Below are 12,444 nucleotides of genomic sequence, written 5' to 3' on the forward strand. Positions count from 1 at the left end.
TGACTGTATTTCTTCCACTTCTCCTACAAGAAAAATTCTTAATAAAGCAGAGATTACTAAGTAAGCAGAAATGTCAGATTGCACATGGAAACCTATTCTGCAGCTACTTAGAAAAGAAGACTGAAGCTTGCATAAAACAGAAAGGATGGGCATGCAGATTTCTTATTCTAAATTATTCTATAAATTTTGCCCAAAGCATCAGTTTCCCCGATGTGGACTACATGTACTTTATTGCCTCTCAGATACAAATTCACCCTTCAATATATAGTTTCTCAAAGAGGATGGAATTCATTTAAGATCTTTCTTCTTTTAAGTTTTCTGGGTAGAGGGGTTGGGAATATGGCCTAGTGGCAAGAGTGCTTGCCTTGTATGCATGAAGCCCTGGGTTCAATTCGCAGCACCACATATATAGAAAATGGCCAGAAGTGGCACTGTGGCTCAAGTGGCAGAGTGGTAGCCTTGAGCAAAAAGAAGCCAGGGACAGTGCTCAGGCCCTGAGTCCAAGGCTCAGGACTGACCAAAAAAAAAAAATAATAAAAAAAAAAATATGAGTAAAGCACAAATAATATTGGGCTGGGAATATGGCCTAATGGTAAAGTGCTCACCTCGTAAGTTTTCTGGGTAGAGGTATACTGCAGGAAGAAGGAGGCTCTCTGGATGCTTCTGGCTAAAATATAGTGGATTGGTGATCTCCCAGAAGACAATCTTAAAATCTCAGCTAGGACGGGTGATAACTTTTCTGAGGCTCTCTTGACAAAGGAACCAGAGCCTTGCAGGCTATCTACCCACCCTAGTTCAATCTGCAGGCCCCAAATGTGCTTTAGTGGTGGCCCAGCAGATTCCTACTGAATAACCTCTCCCTCTACAGACTGCTGCCTGCCTACATTCCACCTGCACTCAAGAGGGTTGCTATAGCTTGCCTAGCTTCCATAAATGAGCAAATTTCACTGCTAGCTAGTGGCCTGACTGTCCCTCCTTCACTGAGGCCTAAATTCTTGCCTTTTATGTTTTCCTTCCTTGGGTATTTTCCTTCATCCCCTGTTTTCTCTTATGCTAGCTATTGCATTAAAATTTAATAATGTTTAGATACTAAGTAACCCAGTTTAACACAAGGCAGAATCTCCTGGTTAAATCAACACTGATATTAGCAACACAAAATACATCTTCTTTCACTTCTTAATTATATGTATTGTTATTTCCCAGTATCAATAAGCATAATTACGGATTACCAGAGTAAACTATTTTTCTGTTGGTACTAATGATTAACTCAGAACTTCTAATTTACTAGGCAAGTGCTCTAACACTTTAGCCAGGTGTGGGTAGCCTATAAATGTTACTTTTGGCACAAGTTTGTTGAGATTGAAAAAACAAAAGGTGTGGGCTTAGCTCAGTGGGAGAGTACTTGTTTAGCATGTGTAAGACATTGCTTGAATTTGATTCCTACCACTGCAAAATAAAATTTTTTTTTAAAAAAGAAAGGGAGTGAGGGAGGGAGGGACTAAAAACAAAGCAGAGAAAAGCAAAGCCAATCAGTTCCTAGGAGAGGCAGGCAGTCTCACTGCCATGTGAGTGCTTCTGGACTTGCTTTTCTGTATGGTCAAGCAGGTGAATCTCCATGATTCTTGATGTACATACTTTTTTTCTTCTACAGCACTTGCTAAATCTTATTTTCACAATCCACTATTTTTTTGCATACCTTCCATACATCATTTCATGTCATCTTAAACTGGTAAACACAGGGTTTTCTAGCTCAAGGACATATAGCAAGCAACTGGTAGATCTAGGACTCCAAACAGTTGCCTTTGCAATGTCTGTTTCTGTAAGGGGGCAGGAAGGCCTTTGCATTTGTTCAGGAAGAGCTGCCATCTTCTGACTAACACTGAATACTTACTGGCAGTCAGTCCACTTTTCTACGTACTTTTCTCCATATTAGATTCAGGAATGCAAGGATCTCACTCCATTCTAGAGCTGTCTATGGACAGAAATCAGGAGATACATTCTGACCAGTTTGAGTGGATATGTGCACCAGATACATAATGACATAAATACTTTAAAATCAGGTGTGAACTAATGACCTAAGACAGGAGCTCCTTAGAGCCCAGTTTTTAATCTCATTTTCTTGATTTACCTCTCAATTTCTTTGTTCCCAATAGAGACATAATGATTAAATTCTTATGAAAAGCTGCTTATGGTTTATACTATTGTAAATTGAGATATATACTGGGAGCTGGTGTTTAATGACTCTAATCTTATCTGTTTGGTAGGTGAAGATCTGAGGATTGAGGCTCTAAGCCAGTTGGAGCAGAAAAATCCATTAGACCCTTATCTCTAGCCAGCAAAAAGCCAGAAATGAAGCTGTGGCTCAAATGGTAGAGTGCTTGCCTTGAGAGGAAAGGGATAGCACCCAGGTGTGTTCAAGTCCTAGTACTAGCACAATAAACAAAACAAACAAAAAATAAAGATATGCAAACCTAGGAGGTATATGATGGGTGAGAAGACTTAAAGCCTCAAAGAAACCAGGCTATAGCAACTTAATATACAGATTTTACTTAGATTTTTGAGGGCAAGGGTAGGAAGGGTGAGCAGCTGATTATTCTGATATTAAACCAAGCACAGATACATATTACTAACAAGATTATGAACTTCTATTTGTACAAAATTAAAAATGAATTGTAAGCTTTGAATTACTTCTACCTTTCCCCGATTCAGGGAGATCTTAGGATATCTAAAAGTTCTAGATTGGAAAAGTATGAAAAGCCACTGCTCAGGTAACAGGAGGATTTATAATCAAGAAAACTTATGTACTATTCTGCAAGCCTGAAAATGAAGGCAGTGCAGGCACATGTGTTTGCTATGCATAACTTACATGCAACACTGATAGAGAGGGGCAAGAATGCTTCTCTCATCCAGCGAGGGGTTCCCAAAGCTGAAAATTAAATTAAAACTTAGTGAATTAGGTCGAAGTATCAGTTCTCATCTCATTATCAAAGCAACAGGAAATTCTGTATGAAACCCAAATGTAATCCTAGATAATTTCATGCTCTATCAGCTAAAATCATTTAAATTAAAAATAAGCAGGGCATGACCAATTAGACATAGTATCACTAACAGTCTGTACTGAAGTATCTACAAATAACTCATCTACAAGGATCCTATTTCTTGCTAAGATAATATATGCAAGCTGCTAGAGTCTAAGTATGGCAACAGGAATGTGAAAACCTCTTAACTTGATGAACTCTTTACTTTGTGTGTTCTCCTAAACAAGCAGATGGCCATTAATTATAAAAACAAGCTAATACTGTTCTACTCCAAAATTACCAATATCCTATTCCCTAAGATATAAATATATGCAAAGTTTCAAAGTGAAAAGACTGCAGACAGAGTTTTGAGAAAACATTGATCCAATGCAGACATAAAAATAATATTAGAGGGGCTGGGAATGTGGCTTAGCAGTAGAGTGCTTGCCTTGCATGCATGAAGTCCTGGGTTCGATTCCTCAGCACCACATACACAGAAAAAGCCAGAAGAAGTGCTGTGGCTCAAGTGATACAGTGCTAGCCTTGAGCAAAAAGAAGCCAGGGACAGTGCTCAGACCCTGAGTCCAAGCCTAAGGACTGGCAAAAAAAAAAAAAAAAAAAAAAAAGATATTAGAGCTGAGTGCCGGTGGCTCATGTCTGCAATCCTAGTCAGTCCTCAGATCTGAGGAGTGTGGTTCAAAATCAACCAGGGAATGAAAGGCCATGGAACTTTATTTCCAGTTAACCACCAAAATGCCAGAAGTTGAGCTTTGGCTTAAGTGGTAGAATACTAGCCTTGAGAAAAACAAAAAACAAACCTCGGCCAAGCACCAATTGCTCACACCTATAATCCTAGCTATTCAGCAGGCTGAGAGCTGAGGATCCAGGCTCAAAGCCAGATTAGGGCTGGGAATGTGGCTTAGTTGCTAAGAGTACTTGCCTAGCATGCATGAAGCCCTAGGTTCAATTCCTCAGACATGAACAGAAAAAGCCAGAAGTGACACTGTGGCTCAAGTGGCAGAGTGCTCGCCTTGAGCAAAAAGAAGCTTAGGGACAGTGCCCAGGCCCTGAGTTCAAGCCCCAGGAGCTGCACGCACATGCGCACGGCACACACACGCACACACACACAAATTTTTTTTTTATTAAAAAAAAGGAAGTGGCGCTGTATGTAGCTCAAATGGCAGAGCACTAGCCTTGAGCTGAAGAGCTCAGGGACAGCACCTAGGCCCAGAGTTCAAGCCCTATAACAACACAAAAAAAAGGAGAAGAAGAAAAAAGATATTAGGAACCAAGCAATGGTTACTCATACCAGTAATCCTAGCTACTCAGGCTGAGAGCTGGAGGATCATGGTTTGAAGCCAGCCAGGGCAGAAAAGCTCATGGGACTCCATCTCCAATTAACCAGCAAAATACCACAATGGTATTTTGTGGTCAAGAAAGCACCCTGATTCTACCAGTGGGAGGTGGGGGGAAACAATTCAGAATTGGGAAAGGAGAAGCAATTATGGAAAAGTTGTCAAACTTTCACTTTTTTCTCCAAAATTTACCTTAATGGTTGGAGAATCTGCTATCTCTTAGGACACTGTAGGCTCTCCAATAATAAAAGGCAAAGCGGCTGCTACAGTATAAGATAATTGTATCTCCAGCCCATAAATTCATGTTAACACCTAACCCCCATGCAACCGTATTAAGAGTTTGTAAAGCCTTCAAAAAGTGACTAAATGATGAGGACAGAATCTCATGCACAGGATTTATGGCAGTAGGAAAGAGGCCAGACAGAGCTTGTACATCTCTTCTACTGAATGAGGACACAAAAGGTACCATCCATGAGGAATGGCTTCTCACTTGATAGTGAATCTGCTGGTACCTTGTTCTTAAACTTTTTACCCTCTTCGACTGTGAGCAATAACATTTTGCTGTTTCTAAGTCAACTATGGTAAGCTATGTTGTTACAGCCTAAGATAGTAACTGTTTTGGGACATATAAAATACTATGTTCAGGGCTGGGAATATGGCCTAGTGGCAAGAGTACTTGCCTCATATACATGAAGCCCTGGGTTTGATTCCCCAGAACCACATATATAGAAAATGGCCAGAAGTGGCGCTGTGGCTCAAGTGGCAGAGTGCTAGCCTTGAGCAAAAAGAAGCCAGGGACAGTGCTCAGGCCCTGAGTTCAAGGCCCAGGACTGGCCAAAAAAAAAATAAATAAATAAATAAAATATATATATACACACATATGTATATATGTGTATATATAATATATATGCATATATGTATAAATATATATAATATATCTATTATATATATTATGTTATTATGTTCAGCAGGGAGTTGGTGGCTCACATAACTATTTAAGAGGCTAGATCTGAGGATTATAGTTCAAAGCCAGCCCAGGCAAGAAAGTCTATTAGACTCTTATCTCCAATAAACTACTCAGAAAAAGCTGTAAGTGGCACTGTAGCTCAAGTAGAATACTAGCCTTGAGCACAAAGAGGCTCAGGGACAGCATCCAGGCCCCATGACAGGCAAAAACAAAACAAAACAACAACAACAAAAACCCTACCATTTTCACAAGTCCTTACTTGTTTAGGAGTAAATATAGGATATAAATATAAAGTTTAGGAGTAAATATAGGATTGATGACTACTGCTGTGTTGGTTAGAGAGAGCGGTAATGTTGCTTACTGGCCCTTTACTTTCTATAACTGCCTGTTGCTCAATAGAAGATGGTGGCATCATGTACAAAAGTTGCTCAAGCATTCTTTGCTGAGGAGCCAAGCCTCATCTTATTCCCAGCATCCTGGGTTACGGCAGTAACCAGGGGCTAGGTAATTCTGGGTTCCAAGGAAGCATTCTTCCAGCAAACACTTATAAAGTGTAACTAAAGTATATCTTTAAACTGAACTGCCTACCCTGGAGAATGCAAAGGGCAAAATGGAAGTACAATGTGCTCTCTAAATAACTCAGACCTAAAATAATAAGGATATTCTTATTTGTTCAAAATGAATAAGCTTCTCTTAGGACAAAAGTTAACTTGTCTTTATATAAAATCACTGTGCAACTGCTCATGAGAGCAAGTCTGGGCCTTGACTGTCCTAGAAATAACAAAATATATTATCAAATGCCTGAAATGCACAAACCTTTGTATTCCATATAATCATAAATAAATTCCATATTCTGTTAAATCTGAATTTCTCAGATTTGAGGTTATGTAAACATGATAGCCAAGAAAGAATGCTACAGATAGGGACAAATTGGCTTTTAGATGTCTGTAAAGAGGACCACTTTCTAGTTTTCAACAGCATTTCAGGGTGCATTTCCTGTACTCTGAAATTATTCAGGGTGAAGGGAATGAGGTTTACCAAGAGCTAAGGCCCTATGTGGAAAAAGGACATTTTTTAATTAATTATACTCTGGATACTTGCTTTTAGTGTAGATCTAAAATGTCCCCTATGGGCTGGGGATATGGCCTAATGGCAAGAGTGCCTGCCTCATATACATGAGGCCCTGGGTTCGATTCCCCAGCACCACATATACAGAAAATGGTCAGAAGTGGCGCTGTGGCTCAAGTGGCAGAGTGCTAGCCTTGAGCAAAAAGAAGCCAGGGACAGTGCTCAGGCCCTGAGTCCAAGCCCCAGGACTGGCAAAAAAAAAAAAAAAAAAAAAAGTCCCCTAAAGGCTCATATACAAAGGTATATGTGGTGTTACTAGAAGTTGGGAGAACCTTTAGGAGGTGGAATAAAGTTAGGCTATTAGGGATATATCCCTGAAGAGGGCACTGGGACTCTGACCTCTTTGATTCCCACAGGTTATGAAGTGAGCACTTGGTTCTACTACATGCTTTAAGTCTCATCCCAAGCCTAGATGCATCAGAATTTATCAACCACTGATGGAAATCTCTGAAACAGTGAGGCAAAATAAACGTTTCATACTTACATTGGTTTATCTCAGGTATTTGTCACAGTGATTGAAAGCTGACTAACACAATGCCCTAGAAAATATCCTTTTGCATATAGACAAAAGGTAGTCCGTAGTCCTTCCAGTCTTACCTTTTGGCATTATCAAGAAGGATTAGCATACTAGCGCCTTCATCATCTTGAAAGCTCTCATAGTGATGGCGGTCAGCATTGCCAATCAGGTAATCAAAGACTGCAGTGTCAATGATGTCTAAGAGGCGTGGGCCTGAGTCATATGGGGACGTTTTCTTCACAGCATCACAATAGCTCTCATCATACTCCCACCTGGAGCCAAGGAGCATTACAAGGGTTATTACTGAGTGCCAATAACTATACCTAGCTATTTAGTTTTGATCTTAGAAGTCACTCAAAAACCATATGCTAAAGCATTGGTTGCCAGCCTGTGATGCTACTGAAGGAAAAGGGCTAGAGGAAGGAAGTTAAATCACTGGGGGCATAACCAGAAGGGGAATATAGAGACCTGAGCTCCACCTCTTTTACCACAACGAAGTAAGCAGTTTTACTCTACAACAGATTCCCTACAGTAATGCTCCGCCTTTCCATGGTCCCAAAAGCAATGGAGCCAATCAAGTATGGGATAAGAGATCTGAAATGTGAGCTAATAAAAGATCTCTTTTTAATTTACTTATCTTAGGTATTTTAGGATTCAGAGGTCTTTGAGTTTGGGAAAGTTTGGGGAAGTAGGCTGAAGAAAGGCTGGAATGCAGGCTGGGAATATGGCCTAGTGGCAAGAGTGCTCATATACATGAAGCCCTAGGTTTGATTCCTCAGTACCACATATATAAAAAAATGGCCAGAAGTGGCGCTGTGGCTCAAGTGGCAGAGTGCTAGCCTTGAGCAAAAGGAAGCCAGGGACAGTGCTCAGGCCCTGAGTTCAAGGCCCAAGACTGGCCAAAAGAAAAAAAAAAGAAAGGCTGGAATGCTAGAAGCAAAAGTTAATGGATGATTCTGGGATAGTAAAGGCTCTGCTGATTGAAATTTCAGATGGAAAGAAGGGTCTACTGGGGATTAGATTAGAGGCCACTCACATTACACTTGACAAAGAAGTTGTCTACATTGTTTCCTATGCCCTTAGACTTAGCAGGAAAGCTAAATTTAAAGGTACAGAATGTTTTGTAAGTTGGAGGAAATGCCAAGGCAGCAGAACTGTTGCTTTTAACTAAATTTACTATGAGAAACAGGAGTAGACATAGAGCAGAATGAGTTGTATAGAAGAAACTTGTAGTTTGACCAGAAAACAAGGGCACCATCAAAAAGGTCAAGAACTTTGCACTGGACAACAGGGGAGATGCCAGGTTGAACACAGGGCCTAGGGAATTATTCCACCATTGAGAGAGACAGTCAGAAACTACACAGTTCAAGGAGTCTGGCTACTTCTTAAGATGGTGATAGAAAGCAGCAGCATCCCTGTGATGCTGCTTTTTTTCAGGCATGTAGAATGTTAGAATTATGGTGCTATGATGGTTTCCACTGAGATTTCAAAGGAAGGCCTGGGAGTTTCTGCAAGTAGCCTCTAGGAGGGTAATACATAAAACTGTAAAAGTGAAGCCAAAGCTGCACTGGAGACTATAGGAAATCATGAGATGCCAGAACAATAGAATGCCTACCTGCCAGGGAAGTTTTAAGCAGTAAGCCAAGCCACAGCCGAAGAGGGTGGCCATATTGACTGTAGCTAGCAAGGCCACAGGGATGGGACTAACCAAAGTCTTTGAGACTCATATCACAGTGTGCTCTGGATGGTGTCCATGTTGTTTAAAGGATTTAATATTTGCCCCTTTGGAATTCAGTCTTGCTTTGGTCCAATCCTTTGATTTTCCTATTCTTCCCTTTTTGAAATGGGAATGTTTTATTTACCTTTGCACCATTTTATCTTGGAAATATATAACTTGTTTCTTTTTCTTATTTTTGCAGGGGATAAGAGTCTGCCTTGAGTCTTGGAGGAGACTCTGGAACCCTGAATTTTTAGAAATACTGGCACAATTAAAGACTTTGAGGACTCTTGGAGAGGGGGCTGAATGCATTTTACATTGTGAGATGGGACAAAGCCTTTGGGAGCCAAGTAGAGTGTTATGGTTTGGACTTTACTCTCAAAGACAATGTGCTAAAGGCTTGTCATCTTGTGGTATTACTGGGAGGTGATAGAACATTTTTAAGAAGCTTATGTCATTGGGAGCATGTCTGAAGGGGATATTAGAACCTCAGCCCTTCCTTCTCTCTTTCTCTCTGCTTCTCAATCACTGTGAAGCAAGCAGCCTCCTCTACCTTGTGCTTCTGCCAAGATGCACTGTACCATTACAGCCCTGAAGCAATGTAGTCAAGAGACTATAGACTAAAATCCCTGAAATTATGAGCCAAAAGAAATCCCTCCTCCTTTAAAGTTGATTGGCATCATGTATTTGTTATCAGTGACAGAAAGCTAACAAAGTGGCACTACTAGAAACAGAGAACAAAGTCCTTGCTTAACAGAGTTGCCTGGCTCCAGAATTCTTATTTTGGGATAGAATAGCTGGCTTCTATTTAGGACTGGCATGTGGCCTGGCACTGGGAGAATTAGTAGTGGCTCACAGGAGCATTTACCTGGCCAATTTGCCTTCTCTGTAAGTTCTCCCCCAGGGGTGTCGATGTTTCTGCAGAGGCCACACATCTGGAAGCCAAAGTGTAACAGATCCCTCCATTGTGTCTCCATCAGCACATGCTGGCTCTGTTTCTCGGCAGTAATAGCATTTCCCATAAAAACAAGTATTGTTTCCTAAAGAATGGAAAAGGACCCAAACACACTTAAAGAAACAAAACAAAATTCCCAAATCTCCCCAAACAGGAAAACAAAAGTGGCAATGTAAGCAGGCATTAAGAAAATGAATATCCTGAATTACTCTATTTCACATATTTATTTTTCTGCATAGGTAATAAAAGCAGATGGTATAAAAAAAATCCAAGAAGTATAAATGAGCATATATTAGAAAGTAAATCTTCCTTCCTGTCTTTCTTCTATCTAGCATCTGTCAGAAATCAACTACCACCACAGTACCTTTGTAAACTAATCTTATTAAAGAAAAGCAGTGTATGCTTGTTTTTCAGCAGGAGTGAGGTTCTGGTTAAAGTGCCAAGGGGAAGAGAGTGGGCATGTGCTCAGTTCAGTTATATATGCTGAGGAGAAGGGGAAGTACATAGATTGAGGATAATGGAAACCAAGTTTCTCATAGATAAAGCAGTTGAACACACAGGAAGGAAGATGGCCAGTCTAAAACCTATTACCAATAGAATTGGAAATATTGGTTTTGATTGAAAATCTTGAGATACAGAAAAAGATATATATGTGTATGTGCAGATGTACATATATACATATGCATGCACATATATGTGTATATATACGCACACACATATAAACATACATACACACATATATTTCCTATGCTGTCCTAGAACCATGGAACTCAGGTAGTAACGGGCACACTCACACTGACTTTCTAAAGACCATATCAATACTATGTTTTAAAGAACCTGGACTCGGGCTGGGAATATGGCCTAGTGGCAAGAGCACTTGCCTTATATACATGAAGCCCTGGGTTCGATTCCTCAGTAACACATATATAGAAAAGGCCAGAAGTGGCACTGTGGCTCAAGTGGCAGAGTGCTAGCCTTGAGCAAAAAGAAACCAGGGACAGTGCTTAGGCTCTGAGTCCAAGCCCCAGGACTGGCAAAAAGGAAGGAAGGAAGGAAGGACGGACGGAAGGAAGGAAGGAAGGAAGGAAGGAAGGAAGGAAGGAAGGAAGGAAGGAAGGAAGAAAGGATGAACGAACGAACCTGGGCTCCCTGAAGAAGCAGCTGACTCTAGGACCAAGGCAGGGAAGGAACTGATGTGCCTGGACCAGTGGCAGACCAGTTGTAAGAAAGTATACTAGAATAATACATATATCTAGTGGAAATGGTTAAATATACATTTTGAGTCTGGTAAAACAAAGAGTGAATCTTTCATATACAATATGGAGAGATTTCCAAGATACTAAATAAAAATAAGATACAGAAATATGTATGCCGTGCCATATGTTGTATAAAATGGTAAATGTAAATATATATTCATGTTTCATATAAAAAAGTCAAATTACTAACAGAGTTTATCACTAAGAGGAAGGATGGATGCAAAAGATACAAGAACTTGTCTTTGTAGTTCTATTAATACCTTAATTTTTTTTTTTTTGGAGAAACTACAGGTGTGGCTCAGTGGTAGAGTGCCAGCTCTGAGTGAATAAGTCAAGAAAGAGTGTAAGGCCCCGAGTTCAAGCCCCAGTACCAGCACCAAAACTTTTTTGTTTTAATTATTTGAATGTATTACTAGTTTAAAAATGAATGACAATAACAAGCACACAAAACACAGTTTATATGAAACCTGTTATCTGTGCCAATCACTAGTGGCTCATGTCTATAAACTACTCAGAAGGTTGAGATTTAAGAATCCCAGTTCAAAGCCAACCTGGGCAGGAAAGTTAATGAGACTCTGACCTTCAAATAATCATCAAGAAAAAAAATTAAAAAGCTGGATGTAGAACTGTGGCTCAAGTGTTAGAACACCAGCCTTGAGTTTGAAAAAGCTAAGGGACAGCACCCAGGCCCTGAGTTCAAACTCAAGTTCAAACTCCTGAATTTGGTAAACTTCCTAACTACATGGGATGGTATTGTATTGGTTAAGAATTTGGAGTCTGCATCAGATTTCTACATTTATATTACTAACTAAGCATATCTAGATTTATATATAAAATATGTATTGTGTTATATATTAATATATATATACATACACACACATATATATTTCTCCTTTGGGGGTACTGGGATCAAACCCAGAACTTCATGAATGCTAAGCAAGCATTTTACCACTGAGTAATTTTCAGCCTTAAAACATAAAGGATTTAAGAGACAACAAGATTGGGCATGTCACTGGTACCTGGTATTGAAAAACCTTATTAGGTAACAAAATGTCAAATTTTATAAATTATTATAAATAAGGAATATTGAATGAACTGGTCAGAAGTAAATTTGAAAGTCAATTAAAACATATCTGAATCTCAAAAAAATTTAAAAATATTGGGTATGTCCTTTCATCTCTACACATATTCTTTAGAAAATGGAGATAACAACAGTGCCTCAACTGCTGGGTGTGAAGAGATAATCTATAGTGCTGGCGGTACAGTACTGAGTCATATCTCTTAGCTGAGAAACAATTTATAAAATTCAACAACATGAAAACACCCAACTTGATTTTTTTATTTAAAAAAAATTTTTTTTTTTATCCTCTTTTTTTTTTTTTTTTTTGGCCAGTCCTGGGCCTTGGACTCAGGGCCGGAGCACCGTCCCTGGCTTCTTCCCGCTCAAGGCTAGCACTCTGCCACTTGAGCCACAGCGCTGCTTCTGGCCGTTTTCTGTATATGTGGTGCTGGGGAATCGAACCTAGGGCCTC

At 39.8% G+C, this 12,444-nt stretch overlaps 1 protein-coding gene across 2 annotated transcripts in view; it reads right to left on the reverse strand.

The window, feature by feature from the left end:
- Fam20b (FAM20B glycosaminoglycan xylosylkinase) overlaps positions 1 to 12,444 on the reverse strand; it is a 51,504-nt gene that overhangs the window by 5,017 nt on the left and 34,043 nt on the right. Inside the window, exons 5-7 of one of the 2 annotated variants that reach the window (XM_048356693.1) lie at positions 9,570 to 9,741; positions 7,065 to 7,256; positions 2,867 to 2,926 (exon numbers count right to left, since the gene is read on the reverse strand). In XM_048356693.1, the coding sequence (XP_048212650.1) occupies positions 2,867 to 2,926; positions 7,065 to 7,256; positions 9,570 to 9,741 (424 nt within the window). The remainder of the gene's footprint in view (positions 1 to 2,866; positions 2,927 to 7,064; positions 7,257 to 9,569; positions 9,742 to 12,444) is intronic. The other variant, XM_048356694.1, reaches the window with a different exon arrangement.

This window comes from Perognathus longimembris, chromosome 11, assembly GCF_023159225.1.
Source record: "Perognathus longimembris pacificus isolate PPM17 chromosome 11, ASM2315922v1, whole genome shotgun sequence".
In the NCBI taxonomy this organism is placed as follows: Eukaryota; Metazoa; Chordata; class Mammalia; order Rodentia; family Heteromyidae; genus Perognathus; species Perognathus longimembris.